The following is a 24,250-nucleotide window of genomic DNA, read 5'->3' as shown; positions in this document are numbered from 1 at the left end:
ATCTTCTGATAAAGTGATGGAAATCCCCCCCTGATCAAAGGCCCTCACGACGCGGCGAAATAGCTCAGTTGGGAGAGCGTTAGACTGAAGATCTAAAGGTCCCTGGTTCGATCCCGGGTTTCGGCAGTTGGCGGATGTCTTCTTGCCAGAGAACTATTTGTGTTTAATTGCTTGTGTTTAACTACTATCATGACAAAAAGTGCCTTCTTTGGTCGTTGCTGTAGATGTTCTTTTCCTTTCTCTCTGCTCGGGAGGTGCCAAACGGGGGTTCTTGCAGAAGACCCCTGGTCAGGGCAGCGCAGTGTCCACCGATCGTTCCATATCTCCTCTTTGCTGCCTCCTTTGTACTGGCCACCATAAAGTTGGTGAAGTAACAAAAAGTTGTGCTTTAGTTTTAAGGCTCTTCTTGGTCTTGTTTCTCAGTTAATGTGAGCATGGTGATTTTTGTGTTACGTAAGCTACCTTTGCATCTCTCACCTCGTGCAGGCAGTTAGGTCCAGCCCCAAATTTCAAACCACTGGGAGGCCATCTTTCATTTATTTGGTTTTGACACTGTCTCAAGGCGTTTTGTTTCCTCCCATGTTAGCTCAAGGTCCTTCGTTCTGTTGTTGAAGTAGTTGTTCTTACGCCTTCTCTCTGCTGGCAAGCGGTGCGTGTAGGCTCGTTGGTCTAGGGGTATGATTCGTGCTTCGGGTGCGAGAGGTCCCGGGTTCAAATCCCGGACGAGCCCGCCAGCAGCTCCATGAGAAGCAGCAGTCTGCTTTGACTCAATTGTGTGACAGTGCTTGTTTTCTGTCAATGTCTGGTCTTTCTATTTTGACTCCTGCTTTCAGGTCTCCTTATAAAGAGCCGCTCTGGCCATAGCATAGTTAGGCTGAAGAGCTGAAGGTCTCTAGTTTGATCTTGGATTTCGGTGGATTCCTTGGTGTATGGTTTGGGCACAGTTCTGAAGCTTGCAGGTTTCAATCATTTCTACCTTGCCAAAAAAGTGCAGGCACCCTACTGAGGTCGCTTGGTTCCACATTGTAAAGGTTAGCAATCAGGGATCTGAATCTTGTCGAGTTTAAATCTCAGCAATTGACTGGTTGCGTGAGGGGGCGAGTGTTCCCAAAAATTGAAACTTTTGAACTCAACTGCAACAAGTGTGAGCGTTATCTTGAGGAGGGAAGCATTACAGACCTTGGACTTTATGAAAACAGAATGAACTGTACCGAGCTGCAGTGTAGCCTTCAGCCTCACGTTCTTTGTTGTAGATGTTCCCATCAGCATTAAACTGCAATGTCTCTTGAGCCCTCTTGCTGGAATTGCCAATAACGGAGGTATGATTCTCGCTTTGGGTGCGAGAGGTCCCGGTTCAAATCCCGGACGACGAGCCCTTAGAAGGGCTTACTTTCTGAAGCTGTTTTGTCACCCAGGATCCCGGCAAGCATCAAGTGGGCAGAGAAGCTGCCAAAGACAGGCCGGTTAGCTCAGTTGGTTAGAGCGTGGTGCTAATAACGCCAAGGTCGCGGGTTCGACCCGTGCACGGGCCAGCCGCTTTTGGTGCTCACAGAGTTCAGCTCTGATCTTCTGATAAAGTGATGGAAATCCCCTGATCATCAAAGAAATCCTCATCTTCACGACGTGGCCGAAATAGCTCAGTTGGGAGAGCGTTAGACTGAAGATCTAAAGGTCCCTGGTTCGATCCCGGTTTCGCAGTTGGCGGATGTCTTCTTGCCAGAGAACTATTTGTGTTTAATTGCTTGTGTTTAACTACTATCACGACAAAAAGTGCCTTCTTTGGTCGTTGCTGTAGATGTTCTTTTCCTTTCTCTCTGCTCGGGAGGTGCCAAACGGGGGTTCTTGCAGAAGACCCCCCTGGTCAGGGCAGCGCAGTGTCCACCGATCGTTCCATATCTCCTCTTTGCTGCCTCCTTTGTACTGGCCACCATAAAGTTGGTGAAGTAACAAAAAGTTGTGCTTTAGTTTTAAGGCTCTTCTTGGTCTTGTTTCTCAGTTAATGTGAGCATGGTGATTTTTGTGTTACGTAAGCTACCTTTGCATCTCTCACCTCGTGCAGCCAGTTAGGTCCAGCCCCAAATTTCAATCCACTGGGAGGCCATCTTTCATTTATTTGGTTTTGACACTGTCTCAAGGCGTTTTGTTTCCTCCCATGTTAGCTCAAGGTCCTTCGTTCTGTCGTTGAAGTAGTTGTTCTTACGCCTTCTCTCTGCTGGCAAGCGGGCGTGTAGGCTCGTTGGTCTAGGGGTATGACTCTCGCCTGGTGCGAGAGGTCCCGGTTCAAATCCCGGACGAGCCCGCCAGCAGCTCCATGAGAAGCAGCAGTCTGCTTTGACTCAATTGCGTGACAGTGCTTGTTTTCTGTCAATGTCTGGTCTTTCTATTTTGACTCCTGCTTTCAGGTCTCCTTATAAAAGCCGCTCTGGCCATAGCATAGTTAGGCTGAAGAGCTGAAGGTCTCTAGTTTGATCTTGGATTTCGGCAGTGGATTCCTTGGTGTATGGTTTGGGCACAGTTCTGAAGCTTGCAGGTTTCCAACCATTTCTACCTTGCCAAAAAAGTGCAGGCACCCTACTGAGGTCGCTTGGTTCCACGTTGTAAAGGTTAGCAATCAGGGATCTGAATCTAGCTGTACGAGTTTAAATCTCAGCAATTGACTGGTTGCGTGAGGGGCGAGTGTTCCCCAAAAAACTGAAACTTTTGAACTCAACTGAAACAAGTGTGAGCGTTATCTTGAGGAGGGAAGCATTACAGACCTTGGACTTTATGAAAACAGAATGAACTGTACCGAGCTGCAGTGTAGCCTTCAGCCTCACGTTCTTTGTTGTAGATGTTCCCATCAGCATTAAACTGCAATGTCTCTTGAGCCCTCTTGCTGGAATTGCCAATAACGGAGGTATGATTCTCGCTTTGGGTGCGAGAGGTCCCGGGTTCAAATCCCGGACGAGCCCTTAGAAGGGCTTACTTTCGAAGCTGTTTTGTCACCCAGGATCCCCGGCAAGCATCAAGTGGGCAGAGAAGCTGCCAAAGACAGGCCGGTTAGCTCAGTTTGTTAGAGCGTGGTGCTAATAACGCCAAGGTCGCGGGTTCGACCCCAGTACGGGCCAGCCGTTTTTGGTGCTCACAGAGTTCAGCTCTGATCTTCTGATAAAGTGATGGAAATCCCGCCCTGATCAAAGACCTTCACGACGTGGCCGAAATAGCTCAGTTGGGAGAGCGTTAGACTGAAGATCTAAAGGTCCCTGGTTCGATCCCGGTTTCGCAGTTGGCGGATGTCTTCTTGCCAGAGAACTATTTGTGTTTAATTGCTTGTGTTTAACTACTATCACGACAAAAAGTGCCTTCTTTGGTCGTTGCTGTAGATGTTCTTTTCCTTTCTCTCTGCTCGGGAGGTGCCAAACGGGGGTTCTTGCAGAAGACCCCCCTGGTCAGGGCAGCGCAGTGTCCACCGATCGTTCCATATCTCCTCTTTGCTGCCTCCTTTGTACTGGCCACCATAAAGTTGGTGAAGTAACAAAAAGTTGTGCTTTAGTTTTAAGGCTCTTCTTGGTCTTGTTTCTCAGTTAATGTGAGCATGGTGATTTTTGTGTTACGTAAGCTACCTTTGCATCTCTCACCTCGTGCAGCCAGTTAGGTCCAGCCCCAAATTTCAATCCACTGGGAGGCCATCTTTCATTTATTTGGTTTTGACACTGTCTCAAGGCGTTTTGTTTCCTCCCATGTTAGCTCAAGGTCCTTCGTTCTGTCGTTGAAGTAGTTGTTCTTACGCCTTCTCTCTGCTGGCAAGCGGTGCGTGTAGGCTCGTTGGTCTAGGGGTATGATTCTCGCTTTGGGTGCGAGAGGTCCTGGGTTCAAATCCCGGACGAGCCCGCCAGCAGCTCCATGAGAAGCAGCAGTCTGCTTTGACTCAATTGTGTGACAGTGCTTGTTTTCTGTCAATGTCTGGTCTTTCTATTTTGACTCCTGCTTTCAGGTCTCCTTATAAAGAGCCGCTCTGGCCATAGCATAGTTAGGCTGAAGAGCTGAAGGTCTCTAGTTTGATCTTGGATTTCGGCAGTGGATTCCTTGGTGTATGGTTTGGGCACAGTTCTGAAGCTTGCAGGTTTCCAATCATTTCTACCTTGCCAAAAAAAGTGCAGGCACCCTACTGAGGTCGCTTGGTTCCACATTGTAAAGGTTAGCAATCAGGGATCTGAATCTAGCTGTACGAGTTTAAATCTCAGCAATTGACAGGTTGCGTGAGGGGCGAGTGTTCCCCAAAAAATTGAAACTTTTGAACTCAACTGCAACAAGTGTGAGCGTTATCTTGAGGAGGGAAGCATTACAGACCTTGGACTTTATGAAAACAGAATGAACTGTACCGAGCTGCAGTGTAGCCTTCAGCCTCACGTTCTTTGTTGTAGATGTTCCCATCAGCATTAAACTGCAATGTCTCTTGAGCCCTCTTGCTGCAATTGCCAATAACGGAGGTATGATTCTCGCTTTGGGTGCGAGAGGTCCCGGGTTCAAATCCCGGACGAGCCCTTAGAAGGGCTTACTTTCGAAGCTGTTTTGTCACCCAGGATCCCCGGCAAGCATCAAGTGGGCAGAGAAGCTGCCAAAGACAGGCCGGTTAGCTCAGTTGGTTAGAGCGTGGTGCTAATAACGCCAAGGTCGCTGGTTCGACCCGTGTGCGGGCCAGCCGTTTTTGGTGCTCACAGAGTTCAGCTCTGATCTTCTGATAAAGTGATGGAAATCCCCCCCTGATCACCCCCCCTGAAATCCTCATCTTCACGACGTGGCCGAAATAGCTCAGTTGGGAGAGCGTTAGACTGAAGATCTAAAGGTCCCTGGTTCGATCCCGGTTTCGCAGTTGGCGGATGTCTTCTTGCCAGAGAACTATTTGTGTTTAATTGCTTGTGTTTAACTACTATCACGACAAAAAGTGCCTTCTTTGGTCGTTGCTGTAGATGTTCTTTTCCTTTCTCTCTGCTCGGGAGGTGCCAAACGGGGGTTCTTGCAGAAGACCCCCCTGGTCAGGGCAGCGCAGTGTCCACCGATCGTTCCATATCTCCTCTTTTGCTGCCTCCTTTGTACTGGCCACCATATAGTTGGTGAAGTAACAAAAAGTTGTGCTTTAGTTTTAAGGCTCTTCTTGGTCTTGTTTCTCAGTTAATGTGAGCACGGTGATTTTTGTGTTACATAAGCTACCTTTGCATCTCTCACCTCGTGCAGCCAGTTAGGTCCAGCCCCAAATCTCAATCCACTGGGAGGCCATCTTTCATTTATTTGGTTTTGACACTGTCTCAAGGCGTTTTGTTTCCTCCCATGTTAGCTCAAGGTCCTTCGTTCTGTCGTTGAAGTAGTTGTTCTTACGCCTTCTCTCTGCTGGCAAGCAGTGCGTGTAGGCTCGTTGGTCTAGGGGTATGATTCTCGCTTCGGGTGCGAGAGGTCCCGGGTTCAAATCCCGGACGAGCCCGCCAGCAGCTCCATGAGAAGCAGCAGTCTGCTTTGACTCAATTGCGTGACAGTGCTTGTTTTCTGTCAATGTCTGGTCTTTCTATTTTGACTCCTGCTTTCAGGTCTCCTGTCTGCTGAGAGGTTGGTTTGTTTGTAGCTGAATGTAGTGAATCCTTACGGTGAGTAAATGGCTTCTCCCTGCATCGTCACTTGCACCGTCTGTCACATGTATAGTTTATCCTTCTCTGTTAGAGAAACCACTGAGAAACCTGATCAAAGTGCTCTAGTAATTGGCGTAGTCCAATGTTTACCGGGAGCCAGAGCGTCTGACATCTTGTCAAATTTAAAAGTGCTGGCTAATGCTAAACGTAAATTTCGTAAGATTGTTATTCACGTCGGCGCTAATGATGTTCGACTTCGCCAGTCGGAGATCACTAAAAATAATATTAAAGAGGTGTGTGAATTTGCAAGCACGATGTCGGACAATGTAATATTGTCACGACTCTGGACTCGTTGTTTATGTTTTTCGTCTCATGCCATGTGCTCTCTGTGCCCCGCCTTCCCTCTGTGTTTATTGTATCATTGTCATCAGCTGTGTGTCGTTAATTTAGTCAATTACCCCGTGTATTTAAGTCTTGTGTTTTCAGTTCAGTTTGTCCGATCGTCGAGGTCTATACCAAGGTCCATACCCGATGTCTATACCTGTGTTTGTCCTGCCTGCCTGTTCTACCTGCCTGCCGTTTGTATCTTTATTTTGCCATTTCGAGATTAAACCCTTTGTTTTCATTTACGCGAGTTGTGTGCTCTCGTGCTTACCACATAAACGTGACAAATATGCTCTGGTCCCCTCCCTGCTTACCGGGGTGATGAGATTTACAGCCATTTGCTGGGTCTCAATGGCTGGATGTCTAAGTGGTGCCCGCAGAACAACATAGGCTTTATAGACAATTGGATGAGTTTCTGGGGCAGACCTGACCTGTTGAAAAGAGATGGTCTTCATCCCTCCTGGGGTGGTGCCGCTCTTCTATCTAGAAATATGGCATATAGTCTTATAGCTCCAACATGACCAACTAGTGCCCAGGTCAGGAAGCAGACAGACCGCTAAACCGACTGCTCTGCTAGCTGCCTCACGTCACAGAAGGCAGTTAATTCTCAGCACATAGAGACTCTTTCACCTAGATATCACACTATAGAGACTGTGTCTGTTCCCCGAATTAGAATATGCAGAGAACGTCCAAACCTAATCAAAAGCAATAATTTAATTAATGTCCAACAAATTAAAACTACCTATAATTCAAATAAGCAAACGATAAAACTTGGCTCGCTGAATATTAGATCACTTTCCACAAAAGCACTTTATGTATATGATTTGATCAATGATCAGAAGCTAGATTTGCTTTGTTTGACAGAAACCTGGCTAAAACCAGATGATTATATTACTCTAAATGAATCTACCCCCCAAAATTATTTCTATAAAAATGAGCCACGTTTAAAAGGTAGAGGGGGAGGTGTTGCTATAATTTATAACGATATTCTTAGTTCTTCTCAGAGGGCAGGCTTTAAGTATAACTCATTTGAAGTTTTGGTGCTGCATATAACATTATCTACAGAATCATGTGCTAGTGATAAATCTTCTGTCATGTTTGTACTGGCTACTGTATACAGGCCACCAGGGCACAGCACAGATTTCATTAAAGAATTTGCTGATTTTCTAACTGAGTTAGTACTGGCCACAGATAAAGTCTTAATTGTTGGCGATTTTAATATCCATTTTGATAATGAAAAAGACTCATTAGGATCAGCTTTCTTAGACATTCTGAACTCTGTTGGGTTAGACAACACATCTCTGGACTTACTCATTGTCAAAATCATACTCTAGATCTAATACTGTCACATGGAATGGATGTTAAAATGGTTGAAGTACTGCAGCAAAGTGATGACATTTCAGATCACTATCTAGTCTTGTGTGAACTCTGTATAGTTAAACCTGTAAACTCTGCACCTTATTACAAGTATGGTAGAACCATCACTTCCACCACAAAAGAAAGCTTTCTAAATAACCTTCCTGACTTATCTCAATTCCTTAGCTCATCCAATACGACGCAAAAACTTGATGATGTAACAGAAACTATGCACTCTCTTTTTTCTAGCACTTTAGATACAGTTGCTCCTTTGCACTTAAAAAAGATAAAAGAAAACAATCTGACTCCATGGTATAATGAAAACACTCACACCCTAAAGAGAGCAGCCCGGAAAATGGAGCGCAGGTGGAGAAAAACAAATTAGAAGTATTTTGTATTGCCTGGCGGGAGAGTATGATGTCATACAGAAAAGCATTAAAAATAGCAAGATCTGATTATTTTTCATCCCTTTTAGAAGAAAACAAACACAACCCCCGGTATTTATTCAGTACAGTAACTAAATTAACAAAAAATAAAGCATCAACAGGTGCTAATATGCCCCAAGAGTATAGCTGCAATGAGTTCATGAATTTCTTTACTTCTAAGATTGATACCATCAGAGATAAAATTGTAACTATGCAGCCGTCAACTACAGTTTCACATCAGATAGTGAGCTTTAGATCCCTAAGGAAAAATTACACTCTCTTTCTCTATTATAGGAGAAGAAGACTTGTACAAACTTGTTAAATCATCTAAACCAGCAACATGTATGTTAGACCCTGTTCCATCTAAACTATTAAAAGATCTGCTTCCAGAAGTCATAGATCCTATTTTGAACATTATTAATTCATCATTGTCATTAGGATATGTTCCCAAAACCTTCAAACTGGCTGTAGTTAAGCCTCTCATTAAGAAACCACATCTTGATCCCAAAGACTTAGTAAATTACAGACCAATCTCTAATCTCCCTTTTCTGTCAAAGATACTAGAAAAGGTAGTATCCTCACAACTGTATTCCTTTTTAGAAAATAATGGTGTCTGTGAGGATTTCCAATCAGGTTTTAGACCGTACCATAGTACTGAGACTGCTCTCATTAGAGTTACTAATGACCTGCTTCTATCATCTGATCGTGGTTTTATCTCGTTATTAGTGATATTAGATCTTAGCGCAGCATTCGATACTATCGATCACAACATTCTCTTGGATAGACTAGAAAACTATGTTGGCATTAGAGGAAGCGCCTTAGCATGGTTTAAATCATATCTATCTGACCGCTATCAGTTTGTGGCATTAAATGAGGAGGTATCATATCGATCAAAAGTGAAATATGGAGTTCCTCAAGGCTCAGTGCTAGGACCGTTACTTTTCAACCTGTACATGTTACCTCTGGGAGATATTATCAGGAGTCATGGTGTTAGTTTTCACTGCTATGCTGATGATACTCAGCTCTATATTTCAGCGCAGCCTGGTGTTACACACCAAATTGAGAATCTAACAGAATGCATAGTCGATATAAAAAGCTGGATGATGAGTAACTTCTTAATGTTAAATTCTGAAAAAACAGAGGTGCTAATAATTGGACCTAAAAACCCCACATATAATAATCTAGAACACAGTCTATCACTTGATGGCTGCTCTGTTAATTCTTCATAATCAGTTAGGAACCTAGGTGTGCTGTTTGACAGCAATCTTTCCTTTGAAAATCATGTTTCTAGCATCTGTAAAACTGCGTTTTTCCATCTTAAAAATATATCTAAATTACGACCTATGCTTTCAACCTCTAATGCAGAAATATTAATTCATGCGTTTATGACCTCAAGGTTAGATTATTGCAATGCTTTATTGGGTGGTTGTTCTGCACGCTTAATAAACAAACTTCAGCTAGTCCAAAACGCAGCAGCTAGAGTCCTTACTAGAACTAGGAAGTATGATCATATTAGCCCGGTTCTGTCAACACTGCACTGGCTCCCTATCAAACATCGAATAGATTTTAAAATCTTATTAATTACCTATAAAGCCCTGAATGGTTTAGCTCCTCAATACTTGAGCGAGCTCTTATCACATTATAGTCCTGCACGTCCGCTGCGTTCTCAAAACTCTGGCCATTTGATAATACCTAGAATATCAAAATCAACTGCGGGCGGCAGATCCTTTTCCTATCTAGCACCTAAACTCTGGAACAATCTCCCTAACTCTGTTCGGGAAGCAGACACACTCTGCAAGTTTAAATCTAGATTAAAGACACATCTTTTTAACTTAGCCTACACATAACACACCAACACGCCTTTTATTATTCAAATCCGTTAAAGGATTTTTAGGCTGCATTACTTAGATTTGCTGGAACCGGGAACACTACTCCTACAATACGATGTACTTGTGACATCGTAAAAAGAATGGCATCTACGCTAATATTAGTCCTGTCTCTTTCTCAATCTGTTTTCACAGTTTGTATCCAGACTAGATGGTGGATCAGCACCCAGAGATTATGTTCATCAGAGACCAGAAAACCTAGATGCGCCCCGTGGACCAATCACCAGATCCTGATGCACAGGATCAGTCATTTACACTACCTGACACAGCTGCGTTTAAAATTGAACTGGAAGTTAAGTGCTGGGCGTCCAGTCAGAGGAGAACTGACCCCAACTGAGTCTGGTTTCTCCCAAGGTTTTTTTTTCTCCATTCTGTATGGATGGGGTTTTGTTTCCTTGCCGCTGTCGCCTCTGGCTTGCTTGGTTGGGGACACTTAACTTCTAGTGACTATCGTTGAATTGACTACAGAGACCGTCTCTGCATTTAATAAGAAATTGGTCACTCTCGTCATTATACATCCCTGTCATTATACTGTACAGTGCTTTGATGCAACCTGTGTTGTTAAAAGCGCTATATAAATAAAAATGATTGATTGATTGATTGACTTTGCACCTACATGTCAATTAACTTTTATTAGAGTGTTAGTAGAGTATTGTTAGGGTTAGAATAAGCTGACATGTTCTTGAAAAGCTACCTATAATCAGTAGAATGTCTGTTGGTAGACCATCACAATAAAGAGTTAGCAGATAATAATCACTTATACTCTGATGAAAGTTGACACGTAGGTGCAAAGTTACTTACTGCCAACAGCATGTCCATAAGGGACCATCAAAATAAAGTGTTACCATATTTTTTATATATATTTATTTTCTGTACATCTATATTGATCTGTGGTATTTAATCATTTAGAGGTTCTTAGTGATATTAGAGGTATTCAGTGATATTTTGTCATTTAATGTTGTGTGACCAGATGGCTCTATGCTGTATATTATCGGGTTTAAAAGCTGTCATGCACCTGTGAACTAAATATTGCTTTACAAATAAATTGCCTATAGCAAGAATACAATGCATGTTGTGAGGATGTGGTATTATAACGTATATGGACTCAGTGTTTTTGTTTTTATTTTCCATTTGTTCTGTGTGATCTAATTTCTGTTGATTGTCTCATTGTCTTCAGCCATGTCTCGTTTATTAAGTATTTACTTTGTGTATTTAAGTCCTGTTGTTTCAGTTCAGTTTGTCCGATCTCGTCTATATTATGTGTGATTTAGTTTATCTGCCTGTCTACCTACCTGCCCAAGGTGTTCTTATTTCTTTGTAAGTGAATGATTAAAGTCGTTGAAATTATATTATCGCTGAGTGCTCTTTCCCTAAACCACACCATGACAGAAGATCGAACCTTTAAAAGAAAACGTATTAGAGGCGTGTTTTCCCTTATTTGCCTTTAAAAAAAATGTTTTCCCCGTTTGTCAGAATTCTATCAATAAAAGGAGGAAAAATATCTACAAGGTCTGAGCTCACCAAATATGTTATTTATATTAACTAATAGTATTTGGAGTCTCGGGTTCGGGGTCTTACACTAAAAACAGAATTATATGAAAAAATAATTGTGCTTAAGAAATGTGTCTGCACTCGCGATTCATATGTCAATTCAGTCACCAACTGCTTGAATAAAAATATAAACACAGAAATACGCTACAACAGGTGTTATTTGTATTCAGTGTGCCCTCTTTTTGGTTTCTCTTTTTGTTATAAACTGCAAACACTTTGCAGTATAATTGTCACTTGTTTAACAAAAATATATTTGTGTACCTTCAATGAATTACCACAAACAATGAATTATCAACAATCACAATTTAATAAAATAAAATGAAATAGACAGTCCAAACAGTCCGAAGAAATGCGTAAATCCTGAATCAGGTTGAAATGTGTTTGCTTCAATTCAAATCAGTGTAAGTGTATGAACGAATGCCTACAGAATCCTCGCCGAAACCAACGATGAAGAACCGTTCACTTCTCACGAACGAGTACTTGAATCGCGCGATTCACCCGAGTGAACTCCAATTCGTTTCTCCTGGCACGAATCCAAAAGATCGCAACGCGATGAAATCGTCCACTCCCACCAAGCACACACAGCACACTCCAAATCGCTAATGCAATAAAAGAGTTCAGGCATACAATTAAAGAAGAATATGCAAGGATGGATATGAATAAGCGAGAGCAGAAGTACAGCTCGTATCTCTCGCCATGAGCTGGCGCATGAGTGATTCAATAACAATTTAACTTGGATAACTTGAACTATAACATTTTTTTTTTCACAAAACGAGTGCATAACAATGTTCAACAATTCTTCTAACAAAATGAGCTGGATGACTGGGATCTAGAGCTAGACCTGGCACCATCCCTTTATCCTGAGTTCCTGGCCCCGTCCAGCGTCCTGAATGCCATCCAGTACCGGTGCCGAGTGCCTTCTCCAGCACCCGCGCTGCCAAAGTATTTACTTTGTGTATTTAAATTCTGTTGTTTCAGTTCAGTTTGTCCAATCTCATCTATATTATGTGTGATTTTTAGTTTCTGCCTGCCTACCTGCCCGAGGTATTCTTATTTCTTTTGTAAGTGAATGATTAAAGTCGTTGATATTATATTCTGGCCGAGTGCTCCTTCCCTAAACCACACCATGACGGGTATACACAAGTTCAGTGGATTAAGCAATTATCTTAAACAAAAATGGCACAAATAGTTACAATCTGATAATTATATAATTTATAAGGTATGTATAAAACACAAAAATAAATGATAAAGAATTAAGTAAATTTTCAAAATTCTAAAGTCTCTTGTGTCGTTGCTGATATTGTAACCAGAGGCCTTTTTCTGCCTCTAAGTTACAGGTTAATACAACATCATGCTTGAAACTAATTGTTGGATTTTTTTTTTTTTTTTGTGAAATTGTCTTCTGTAATTTGCATTCCATTGGGTAATGGAAATGAGGCTAATGATATACTAGGTTATTTAATATCTGTATATTAAAAATGCCAGTTCGTAACTGTCAAAAAAAAAAAAGTATCAAGTATGTTTTTTGTTTTTCTTTCTTATTTGAATGTTCAAACAAAATTAGAGGAAAGATTGCGATCGGAGGAAAAATTGTTACTTCACACTTTATATTTGGCTTAGCTTCACAATGGATAAGCCATAAATTATAGTTATTTTTCAAACACAGGAAGAAAGCTGGACAGCCTTTATGATCCCTTTGGTATCCTGTGTAAGGTCTAAAATTTATCAGAGTCAGAAATTTTGCCTAATGTGTGTGTATGGGATTGGGAACAATGTTCCTCCAAGGGCTTCAGATTCCCAAGATTTGACATAAGGATATCTTTCTCAGGTCTCAGAAGCCTTATGGACCCAATTTCAATCTAGTGAAATGTCTTTGACTGAATTTTACATTCTAGTCTGGATGCAACATATAAACTTTTCTTCTATGCAATTAAATGGGACAATCAAGCCCATTTAAATGTTAATGAATAATCATATCCTGCATTAAAGTAGGTCATGTTGAAACTAATTTGTATTTTAGTAAAAAGTCATTTGGAAGTAAGTTCAGGTTATAGTTCTGGCAAGAGCACATTTGACAGCTTGTATATGAATCAAAGCGATCAAGACACTTTACCTTTTAGCTTCACTTATCTATATTATTAATATTAATATTAATATAAAATATTAACTTATTTACTTAAAATTTAGAGTGAGGGATTCAATCCAGGAAACATGTGGACAAAAATGACATCACCTTTTAAGACAGTTTTATGATATCTGTGTATATACACACACACAAAATATGTAAAAGGCAATAATACCTATATTAAAGTCAATGTGACATTTATTTTTTATCAGCATACATGTGAATGTGTTAAACAGAAAACAATAATTGACAGTTCAGATTAACAAAAATAACAATAACAAAAATAACATTGTCAGTAAATTGTTCTTTAAATGATGAACACTTTCAATTTTAATATGAGCTTTACTAAGTAAAGATTACATATATCAAGTGCTCAGCACCATGTTTGCAATTATGAAACGCATAAGATAATATAAAACTAGTCAAATGTAAAAAGGAGGTTATATTTTAGCCATGGAAAGTCAAAAAAGACTTTTATGGAAATGCACAAAATCTCAACACCAGATTTCTTTGGGTCTGTCTTGTACTCAACAGTAAATGTTTCTTGGAGTTTTAAGCTAAAAGACTTCAATATTAATGTGAAAAGCATTCTTTCTTTTCTTTTCTTTTCTTTTCTTTTCTTTTCTTTTCTTTTCTTATTTTATTTTATTTTATTTTGTAGACTGAAGTCAGTGTTGCTACATTGTGCCAAAATGTATTTCCATATAAACACATGTCCAAATAAATTCAAAACACTGTGCTATATCTTGTCAGGCTCTGCCTGATTAACAACAACATCTGCTTCTAGTCAGATTTTTTTTCCATAAAAAAAGGCTTTTACTTCAACTCGTGGTTAAAAATGGCAATGTAAAAATATTTTCACATTTTGATAATCATGATATTTTAATGATTGTGAAGTCAAAACATTGTTTTTTATGTTTGCCTGTAACAGGAAATGGCTTTTAGTTCTTAAGATTTTTAGGAAGGATATTCCTGAGAGTGGACTTTTGATCCTGGGTGGTGTCCTGTTGTGGATGTCTTAACTCTTGTTCAGCTTCATGAAGCTGTTTGAAGCTTTGTGCTGGCTCTTTGGTCTCACGTTTGGCCTGCCTCAAGAGACGTTTCATGTTCTTCACCTTGTCCCTCAGGTGATTGTTGGCTTTCTCCAGGACCTTTACTTTCTGAGAGAGGTTTTTGACTTTCTCTTCCTCCTCGAATAAGGCCTTCTGCACATTGGAGCACCATAACTAAAGGAATGAAAGTAAACATGAAGTCAGTAGAGGTGAGTACAAATATATATAGCTTCCATAATTGGACTAGACTGATGTAAAGTAAACTTTAGAAGAATACAAAATAGTTTTGTGTCAGTTTATAGTAGGCATAGATATTTATGAACTTCTCACATTTGTTCAATGATAATTTATTTTTATCTGTAGTAAAATGGGTAATACAGGTACCAATTCTCACTAACTTAGTTATTAGCATGCCTTTTATTAACATGTAAGCTGTTTATTAGTGCTTTTAAAGCACATATTCTGCATGACTCCTATTCTATACCCTTAATCCTAATCAGTAACTTAACAACTAATTACAAATCTACAAATTAGTTGTTTATTGAAACAAACATTGTAGTTAATGGTTTGTTAATGATTAGAATTGGACCTTAAAATAAAGTGTGACTAAAAAAAATGCCACTGCCACTGATCAAAGCGAGAGTATAATTAGGCAGCAGGTGCAACGCATACTCAGGTTTTTACTTCAGAGCAGAGCAAGTGACCTAGCCGCTCAGTGCTGGTACAGCAACTCTCCGCTCCCATCCTTCCCAAAGGTGGTTTCAGGGGCTCTTAAACCTACTGATAACTATTTAGATGCATATGGAAGATTTAAAGGTGGTTGTAACCATCTTGGGGAAAGCCAGAAAGTTCGCTGGGGAAACACTAAAGACTCTAAGTTATACTGTAGAATTTACATTTATGGAATCCATTTAGGTCCCTACACATGGAATCCAGCATCAAATGGTTCTAACAGATTCATTGCGTGAGGGCCTGGTACTGGATGCTCCATCACATCTGGTTGCCAGGCAGACAGAGAAGCCCTAGAGCAGAGGTGTCACACTCAGTTCCTGGAGGGGCAGAGCCCTGCAGAGTTTAGATGCAACAATAATTAAACACACCTGATCTACCTAATCAAGTCATTTAGGTTCATTTGAAAACTGCATGGTATGTGTGTTTGAGCAAGGTTGGAACTAAACTGTGCAGGACTGCTGCACTCCAAGAGCTGACTGCAGTACGGACTCCCTGTAGTGGTTTTAGCAAGCAGGCACTAAACCGGAACCTCTCAGTGCTTCTACCCATTTGAGATGAGACCACAAGAGGATACCAGCTCAAAAAGAAAGCTATATAATCTTACAAACGTGTTGGTAGTCGCTAAGCCCACAGCTTTACAAATATCTGTCAGCGAGGTGACACAATACAGTGCCAAGGATGATGCCACACTTGTAGTAGTACAGGAACTTCCAGGTTCACCACCTGATTCCTGAGGAGAGTAGTAGCAACCTTGAGCACATAGATTGGGCAGGAGATGGGGCCCAAAGGATTACATGGGAGTCAGATTTTTCTACTTGACCAATAGTCATTCATTAAAGCCATTAGTTAAATAATTGCCTGTTTATTTAACTATATTATTAATTTAATAACTTGAGCAAATATGGGGTAAAACGGATTGAGTATAAGGACTGAGAAAGAATGCTATTTGTAGGTTGTTTTGCATTGTATAAAAATACTAAACCATAATAATAAGCATTAAAAAATAATTTCAATATAGAATATAGACTGCATTATATAAAAAAGTGTCAGTGTCCCCGAATCAACCATTGTTTTGTTCAAGTCTACATTCTCATTTTATCATTCTTAATGCTGCTCTTTGTCGGTGGCCATCAGCATGGATATCTCCATTTGATTTCCCTTTCCTTCTTTTGGTGCAGACTCATTTTCCTACTGCTGGCAGAATCACTTTCTGAAACATAGAAGGTAACTAAAAGTATGTCTCATCTCATTTTCCTTCATCGAGGAATGACAAGCTCTGAAAACGTGGGTCTTCAAGAGCCCAAATAAAACAAACACAGACCACCATAATGTTAATAAAAAGTACATTTTTCTCCTTTAGTGGTTGTTTGCCTCTTCAGGTGTTTTTTAATAACCGAAAACTGAAAACGTGTTTTTTTGGAAATTCTGTCCAGAAGATGTGCACTAGCACCCCCTACCATATAACAATAAAAACACAAATTCTAGGAGCACATGTATAGCTCAAATATACTTAGACTATAAAAGTAATTTTAAGTATATTTCTGAGACACACATAAAGCCCATTTCAAGTACAAAAAAGTAAACTAAAAGCATACTTTAGTACTCTTTTCAGTTTTGCTTTTTTTTTTTTTTTTTTTGGTCAACTGTCCAAAAATTAAATGTTTAGAACTTGCTTGTTTTAAACATGTTTTGTTTGAATACCTGTAAGTAATAAATAAATAATAAAGTAGCTGAACAATTTTACGAAATCCATTACTAAATCAATAAGAATGATCAATTATCCATTCAGATTACATTACTAGAAATTAAACACACACACACACACACATATATGTGTGGTGTGTGTTTATATAATATATACAGTATATATATATAATGTGATGAGTTGACTATCATCGCCAACCCTTCGCATATTTACCGCCCTTCACCGGAAGGGGTGCAAAAATGGCCAGATCTGGCGGTGTGTGATGCGACACAACTGAAGTGAAGCCTCATCACGGCCGCCGAGCTCACTTCTATTCAAGAAGCCTGTCCTTTCCACAAAATCAGTCATAAGTGTTAATTTTTAGAATTTGAGGTTTACTCATCATCTGAAAAATTAATAAATAAGTCTTACATTAATGTACGGTTTGTTAGGATAGGACAATATTTAGCTGAGAAAATCACCAAGTTGTCCAAATTAACTTTTTTTGGAAGAAATTTACAAAATATCTTAATGATTTTTGGCAAAAAAAGAAAAAAATATGTAATTCTGACCCATGCAATGTATTTTTGGCTAAAGACATAAACATGCTTTTCTTAGAAATCCTTTACACCCCAATGCAGAGTTTTGATTCAAGGCTAGATACCTTTGGTTTAGAGTTTAAACATACCACGACCAACAATGTAAGAAAATAAGAAACATGTTCTCCCAAGTAAAGAAGAACAGCTGTCCAGAGAGGAATGTTAATATCCCAGCATTCATTTCTCTTAATTCTCTTGGGATTTGGACCCAGACATAAACTACACTTAATGGTGAGCACCAATTCACAGTAAAATATAGATTTTAATATGTATTTTGTTTTGGATCCTCAAGATGTTGCTTGTTTTAGCAGGATTTTTGTGGAAGAATAGCTGATGTTTAGGTACATCTTCCACTGCAATATTGATTTTTGTGCTTAACATGTAATAGCCACAAAAATATCTGTTAGAATCCCTCATCCATTTTCATAAGAGAACCACAAAAAGACATGCAAAAGACCCGAACAAGCTAGATTTTCACACTTCTTTGAAGTGTCTGACTCACTAATACAATCCATCGATGTGCACACAGACAAGCACAAACGAGGACAGGATATGATTGAAATGAGTCCCTCTAAACCTTCATGCATCAGAATCAAGTTACATTCGCTGTTTATTATTATTATTATTGCATTGATGTATTAAAAGCAGCTCACTCTGTTGTCCTCCTGCACTTCCCAGTCTGGGGTGTACATGTGAACCTGTGTGCCAGCTGTGCAGTTGGAAAATTGGAACAAGCTGGCAAACATGCGATGGTTCTCCAGCGTGTCAGGGAAGATGGGATCCTGGAAGTTGACTCCGTGGGGAATGATGCTGTAGTTTTCATCCATTCTGAGAAGAAATGCAACAAAAACTATGATAAATAGTTGTCATGCCTCAATTAATATATGATTTGAACAGACCCCAATAACTTTCCATGGACAATGGACATCAATGATAAATTATCAGACTTATTTAAAGGTGTGGCTCACAATTGTATGGAGTGGATGTTACATTATCCTACAATTGCATGGCAGATTTGCTAAATAAATAAATAAACAATCTGATAAAAATATAATGAAAGGCCACACCCAAACCCCAGAATATCACAGAGCTTTGGTGTTTTTTGATTACTTTTTGACCAGTAACCAACCGACCAGTAGAAATTTCTTTAACAACCTTAATTGTAACCCCTCCCCAGCATGGGAAGCAGGACACTAACAAGGACACTAAAGACCACAACCACTAATATCATAGTGCACCTCTTGAAATGACAAGAGTGGGGTTTACCTTCTTAGCTCTTACCAGCTGGCCTCATATAGCAGAATAATTATGGCTTTATAATTATGGCTTTATCATTTCAGTATGTTTTAATGTCCATGCATGCCATAGAGTGTGTATCAAACATGAAGCAATATTACCACTACAAAATCATACTATACCACAAAAGTCACACACTTGTGTATTTTTGTTTCCCCTGTGTGGGCCTCAGCAATGTAATAGTTCATGATCACTTGGGACACTTAATGTCAATGACTCATATATTTTTAGGCAGGCAAGCGGCCAAGGAGAGGAGAGGTGCAAATAAAGGGTACGCTGAGACAGCTCCATTTGCATTTGGGCTGCCTCTATCATTTTTATTGTTGCTACAGCATTAGCAAACATAATACATTTAAATAAAATAATAAAATATAAAAATATATGTAATCAACGTAAAAAGTAAATTTTATAGTGTGTGGTGTCCATGGAATTATATGCCTGTAGCTTGGGGAGGTCTATTCTTTTCTCTTTGTTCTTCCTCTTGTCTCTGTAACTGTGTGAGCAAAGAATCCATTACTTGTGATTGGTGTACAAAGCTGTTCTTTGGCTGGTCTCTTGCTGTTTCAGCCTGAAGTCTTGCAAACTTTCACACATCAGCACACATATAAACACACACACCTTCCAACGGAGAGGAAATGAGCAAAGTCTGTTATCAAAGTTTCAAGGGTGGTTTTACAAATATTAATGCAAAAACCATGGTTACATTGGCACGGTGTGAGGAAACGAGACACTCTCTTCATACGGACTATCCACTATGCTTATCCTGCCATATTTGATGTGCGATTCAGCCGCCATCAGCCTGGAGGAAAATATTTATTTTGTGCAAGTTGAATGATGCAGCACTCACTTGTAATCATCAACAATGTATATTTTTTCAATTTTAGTTTGGGAAAAGAAAAACACAGTTACTTCAAACAAATGACAATTTAATGCATGTGTGTTTGTTATAGAGCCAGAATTGCCAAGAGGCATTTACTTTTTAGAGCATTTTTTTTTACATTTTAGTGAACATATATGCGATCAGGAAAAAACATACAGTATGTAAGCTTTGTTCGTATGTTTTTGGCTTCAATACTCTGTTGCTCACAATGAGGGAGACAGCTTTGAGGTGAATAGTTTTCCACCTGGCTTCCATATCCCCTTTTCCCTGACGGAAACATTGGCTTTGGACCTTGACAGCAGAAAGACCCTCCATCTGGATCTAATTCAGCCTCTTTAGAGGGGCATCAGAAGCTATGGGGCTTTTACAGAACCTGTGCTCAGTGCCAGATTTGGAAAATCTAGATCCAAAAAGAGTTCCAGAATTCTCTGATGGATTTCAGCTGAGCTCCAGAATATTTTGGACTCAAGTGTGTTGGTCTGGAAGGCCGTTTCAGCTTGAGTTTCAGTTTCAGAAAATTGGTCTGCTGTTAGTTTTCTGTGAAGATTTATATACTGTAATGCATTAGAAAGGGTATTATTTTAAAACCTTACATGGTAATAATGTTTCTTTATTTCAAGAGCGCGTAGATCCTTCAAATCCTCTTTTTCCTCAATTTCAAATTTTAAACTATTCCTTAAAGAAAACTGAAGTCAAGAAAAGGAGAAAACGTTTGTATATATTTATGCAATATAATACATTTCTCAAAATGTGGTAAATGTGATAAAAATGTACATGTTTAACTTTTAACTTTTGAATACAGTGTTTACAAGTGCCATCAATTATGCTGCTAAAAATACCCTAATGTTAACTAATAACCAATAACTTCCAGATGGGTTCCTCCTTTTCATGCATCTTCAGGATATAACCTTTTTAATTCAGTGACCACCCCAAAATAGAAAGCCTCTCAAGGAAACCTTAATGTAGTTGTTCTGTGCACCACATTGCATTAATTATTGTTTCCATGCAGAGTGTCTCCAGTTTCTCAGGCTTTTGATGGTTTGACTGGTGAGAATTGTCTTGCCAAACTGGAACCAGCTGTCTCATTAGTTCATGGCTTAGACTCATGACATATGGGACATTAAAAAGCAGGGAAGAAAAGTTGTGCATGTGTACAGAGACAAGCTTTCCTATCGGGAAACCCAAAATAAAGCACAGAATGTCTTAAATGTCCATTTTAAGAAAGCAAGTGTAGAACATAAAAAGTCTTCACATGGATAATTTCTTAAATGCTAGCTTGTTCTTAGACTGTTACTTAAACAAAGCTATCATATTACAATGTCAGTCTTCTGTTGCAGGACTCTAAGTGAAACATGCTGGAGAGTAACTTGTGAACCCTATGTGAATATGTCCACGGAATGACATCATGGCATGTTTTAAAAGGTTTTGCTGTAATGTAAGAGACCAAAAAAAAAAAAAAAAATCCAGATTAGTAAGAATTTTGCAGTGGTGAGCCCATGCTGATAGTAATTTTAAACACTGCCCTCAAATGAGTGTACAATTGAATTTTAGTCACGAGATGAAACAAAGGAACAGTGGTGTAATGAAACTGGTCTGCATCTACAGGCTCAACAGCCAACAAGATCAACACCTCAAGACATTGTGGCTAACTGTCGGTTGGGTTGGGTCAGAGCCTACTTGCTATCGAGAAGGACAAAAAAAAAACTTCTCTGATGAATATTCTTTTAGACAATAAGTAACAAAAACTGTAAGCATGGATGAATAACTCTCAAACACTTGATAAAATGCCAAAATAGCCTGTTAGCTCTTGATTAGACCTATAACCTGCTGCCCTCAGGTCACTCGAGCACTTGGGCATTGTGTGTTCTGTGTAATTAAGTCAAATGGAAGGAATTCCACGGTTGTTTTAACTGCTCTGTTTCTGAAACTGGGACAATTATTAGTAAGTAGTATAGTATATAGTAAGTAGCATCTGTTTGCTTTGGGAAAAGCTGCATTTTATGTTCACAGCACAGTACTGTCACAAGAAATAAGAAGCAGTTATTCAACTACAATTCATTATTTTAAAAGATCTGTCATTAATTACTCAATTTTTACATGAACGCACATTGAAGTCTGACGTGGAAGACAAAGAATTGTTGATTGATGTAATTTATTTTTGTTTTCCTTGCACCCAAATGTATCCCTTTAATACGATTTGTTTCATGGCATTGTTATTATTATTAATAATTATTTGTTCTGACTAGATGACATATTTAATTTGTTATGAACTGCATTTCCAAAATTCCTAAATTCAGATGAGTGCAACTGATCCCACACTATTTGTGCTACAACCATTAATCATACTTATAGCCATTTGTCCTCAATTACACTTTAATCGTTTCTTATGCTTTATGCTGGGTCATCTGAATGACTAAAAGTTATTTTCAGAGAATTAATGTCAGGTAATTTAAAGTAACATTAAATCAGTCTGCTGCCTTCGCTCTCTCTATCTGTTAAAAGTTATGACTCCAGATACAGTGACCTAGTCTGACCATATGTAATTATAAACAAACAAATAAATAAATAATCCAAAAAACAGTGCATTAATCATAAACTATTTCAGTAATTACCATGCAAAAATGATTTATATGCACTTTTACTTGTTACTCAGCTGTGTTTTTTGAATGACCAACTTTTTTTTTTTTTTTATGATGGCAAATGTGTGAAAATGTGTTTATAACCAGTGTAATGCTACCTGTAAAAATAGCTAAACACAATAGTATGTCCCACATTCACTGTTTTACTGACATTTTAATTTTAAAAAAGTGACTGATTTTAAAATATATTTTAAAGAGAGAGAGAGAGAGAGAGAGAGAGAGAGAGAGAGAGAGAGAGAGAGAGAGAGAGAGAGAGAGAAGTGTCCATAGTTCAAGAATGAACCTCATATGCCTGCATTTCTTTGTGTATATTGTTTATGTAAATGTTTGGCAAGATTGCTTTGCTAAAACAGGTAATTAGTTTACATTATGCATGTGAGGTGCTGCCTATCATGGAAAACCACTTGGCCAGAAAAGTGATGAGTGTGATACATCTAGTATAGAATTGTATGAGGGAGTTCTTCTGTTTAGCTGATTGGACCATAAGTTATGAATCACTTTGAGAAAAAGTGAAATCCCAATAATGAAACACACTGCTTGTCTTAATACAAATGGGCTATGCTTCTATCGGGTTTGTAAAACTACCTCATCTGCAAATTCGATTTCATCCCTGAACATAGAAACAAAGACAAGCCAGAGCTAATTAAGTTCGACAAATGTTTTGATCGTTATACACAGGATTTGTGCTCATCATACACAAGGTTAACCATTTTCCATTCGTTATGAAAGAAAATAGAGGGAGATCTTTGTTGTTTGGTACAGCATTCATTCTTTGTGGATATCCCTGGCGGACCATGCATTAACGTAACCCGACCAAGGGCAAATAGAAGCTTCCAAGAAGTTCCAAGATGACAATGAGCACAGATGTCAGACAGTTGTGCACAGTTGAAGCCAAGCCAATGTTCTAACACTGAGCTCTGGTGCTCATGAGAAGTGAATGTCTGAAGCCAGCTCATGTCATGTTCTATGCCATCGTAACAAAACAACTGCTGTTAGTTATATGAATAAGCACACTTTTGACATGAGCAAAACCTTACTGCCGTTTATCCTTACCTTAAAAAGAAATAGTACGAGTTGTTCTCCATAACACTGTACGAGTAGCAGGGGAAATATCCCAACCCACTGACATTGAATCTGGACCCGGCTGGCACTTCCAGCATGCTGCCCCATGCCTGATCGCACAGCAGCTCGATCTCCGCGGAAAAGAAGAGATCCGTGTCGTACTGCCACGGCAGGTAGTTGTAAACGCTGTAAGACTCCTTGTGGAGAGCGAGCACCTTGGCAAAGACTATGATCTCCGCCAGCTCTGCGCGGCACGCTTCCGTCTGAGGTCTCCAGTCGTGGGGCAGTTGGCATCCCCGCGATGCGCTCAGGGAGAGCAACGCTATTAATGCCAGGAGAGTGCCCATGATGTGAAACTTTAACTTACTTGTAACTGCCTACAAGAAAAACAATTCCGCGCGGTTCACTCGGACGCTCCTCTAGAAAAAATACTCATCCGAAGTCCGCGTAAAACGCAGACGAGTAACATCCAGACTCTAAAAGGCGGTAAAACACACGCGGTGATGTTAAAGAGAGTTTAAAATCGGGTTTCTCTTGTTTGGGTGCAATGCATATCTGTGCATTTAAATAGATGTATAGGTCTTATTCCTTTCCATTCTTGCCTGTGCGATCTGCGCGTTACGCTGCGCGGTTAATGAAGTACACTTTAGTGACGCTCAGCTGTATTACATCTGCAGCAGAAAACAATCGCAAGAGCTTCACTTCTATTTTGGAAGATTTATTGGTCTGGCTGACGTATCGGTGTCTGTCGCTATCTGTTTTCTCAAAGCAAAGCCAAACTGGAAACAAAATGCGTGACAAAAGGGCCGAGTATGTTTAGTCATGGTAACATTTTAGAATTGTGGTATGAATATATTTTCACACAACACACACACACACACTCTCACACATTATATATATATATATATATATATATATATATATATATATATATATATATATATATATATATATATATATATTTTTTCCACCTATGGTG

General features: G+C 39.4%; 1 protein-coding gene and 9 non-coding genes across 10 annotated transcripts; 9 read left to right on the top strand and 1 right to left on the bottom strand.

The window, feature by feature from the left end:
• The first annotated feature begins 53 nt into the window (after positions 1-53).
• On the top strand, positions 54-126 carry trnaf-gaa. Its single transcript has one exon. It is a non-coding gene; the product is annotated as a tRNA-Phe (tRNA).
• Positions 127-658: 532 nt separating this feature from the next.
• On the top strand, positions 659-730 carry trnap-cgg. The gene has a single exon. It is a non-coding gene; the product is annotated as a tRNA-Pro (tRNA).
• Positions 731-1,458: 728 nt separating this feature from the next.
• Positions 1,459-1,532, top strand: trnai-aau. The gene has a single exon. It is a non-coding gene; the product is annotated as a tRNA-Ile (tRNA).
• A 94-nt stretch (positions 1,533-1,626) lies between these two features.
• Positions 1,627-1,704, top strand: trnaf-gaa. Its single transcript has one exon. It is a non-coding gene; the product is annotated as a tRNA-Phe (tRNA).
• Positions 1,705-3,033: 1,329 nt separating this feature from the next.
• Positions 3,034-3,107, top strand: trnai-aau. Its single transcript has one exon. It is a non-coding gene; the product is annotated as a tRNA-Ile (tRNA).
• An 86-nt stretch (positions 3,108-3,193) lies between these two features.
• trnaf-gaa lies at positions 3,194-3,271 on the top strand. The gene has a single exon. It is a non-coding gene; the product is annotated as a tRNA-Phe (tRNA).
• Positions 3,272-3,798: 527 nt separating this feature from the next.
• Positions 3,799-3,870, top strand: trnap-ugg. The gene has a single exon. It is a non-coding gene; the product is annotated as a tRNA-Pro (tRNA).
• A 910-nt stretch (positions 3,871-4,780) lies between these two features.
• trnaf-gaa lies at positions 4,781-4,858 on the top strand. The gene has a single exon. It is a non-coding gene; the product is annotated as a tRNA-Phe (tRNA).
• A 528-nt stretch (positions 4,859-5,386) lies between these two features.
• On the top strand, positions 5,387-5,458 carry trnap-cgg. Its single transcript has one exon. It is a non-coding gene; the product is annotated as a tRNA-Pro (tRNA).
• An 8,168-nt stretch (positions 5,459-13,626) lies between these two features.
• ccdc3b (coiled-coil domain containing 3b) lies at positions 13,627-23,960 on the bottom strand. The gene is made up of 3 exons (XM_043251559.1): positions 23,263-23,960; positions 18,048-18,222; positions 13,627-14,553 (listed from the first exon to the last, which is right to left on the bottom strand). The coding sequence occupies exons 1-3, from the start codon at positions 23,616-23,618 to the stop codon at positions 14,269-14,271; spliced, it is 816 nt and encodes a 271-aa protein (XP_043107494.1). The 5' UTR covers positions 23,619-23,960; the 3' UTR covers positions 13,627-14,268.
• Positions 23,961-24,250: the final 290 nt, after the last annotated feature.

This window comes from Puntigrus tetrazona, chromosome 11, assembly GCF_018831695.1.
Source record: "Puntigrus tetrazona isolate hp1 chromosome 11, ASM1883169v1, whole genome shotgun sequence".
Lineage (NCBI taxonomy): Eukaryota > Metazoa > Chordata > Actinopteri > Cypriniformes > Cyprinidae > Puntigrus > Puntigrus tetrazona.
The sequence above is the reverse complement of the archived record's forward strand: the minus strand, read 5'-3'. Positions and strand labels throughout refer to the sequence as shown.

Bases quoted from the DNA above. Each gene is read 5' to 3' on its own strand.
- ccdc3b (XM_043251559.1), bottom strand. From the start codon at position 23,618: ATGGGCACTCTCCTGGCATTAATAGCGTTGCTCTCCCTGAGCGCATCG. The intron at 18,223-23,262 runs GTAAGGATAAAC...ATTTCTTCTCAG, and splicing joins TCGTACTATTTCTTTTTAAG to AATGGATGAAAACTACAGCA. The intron at 14,554-18,047 runs GTGAGCTGCTTT...TCATTCCTTTAG, and splicing joins AAGTGCAGGAGGACAACAGA to TTATGGTGCTCCAATGTGCA.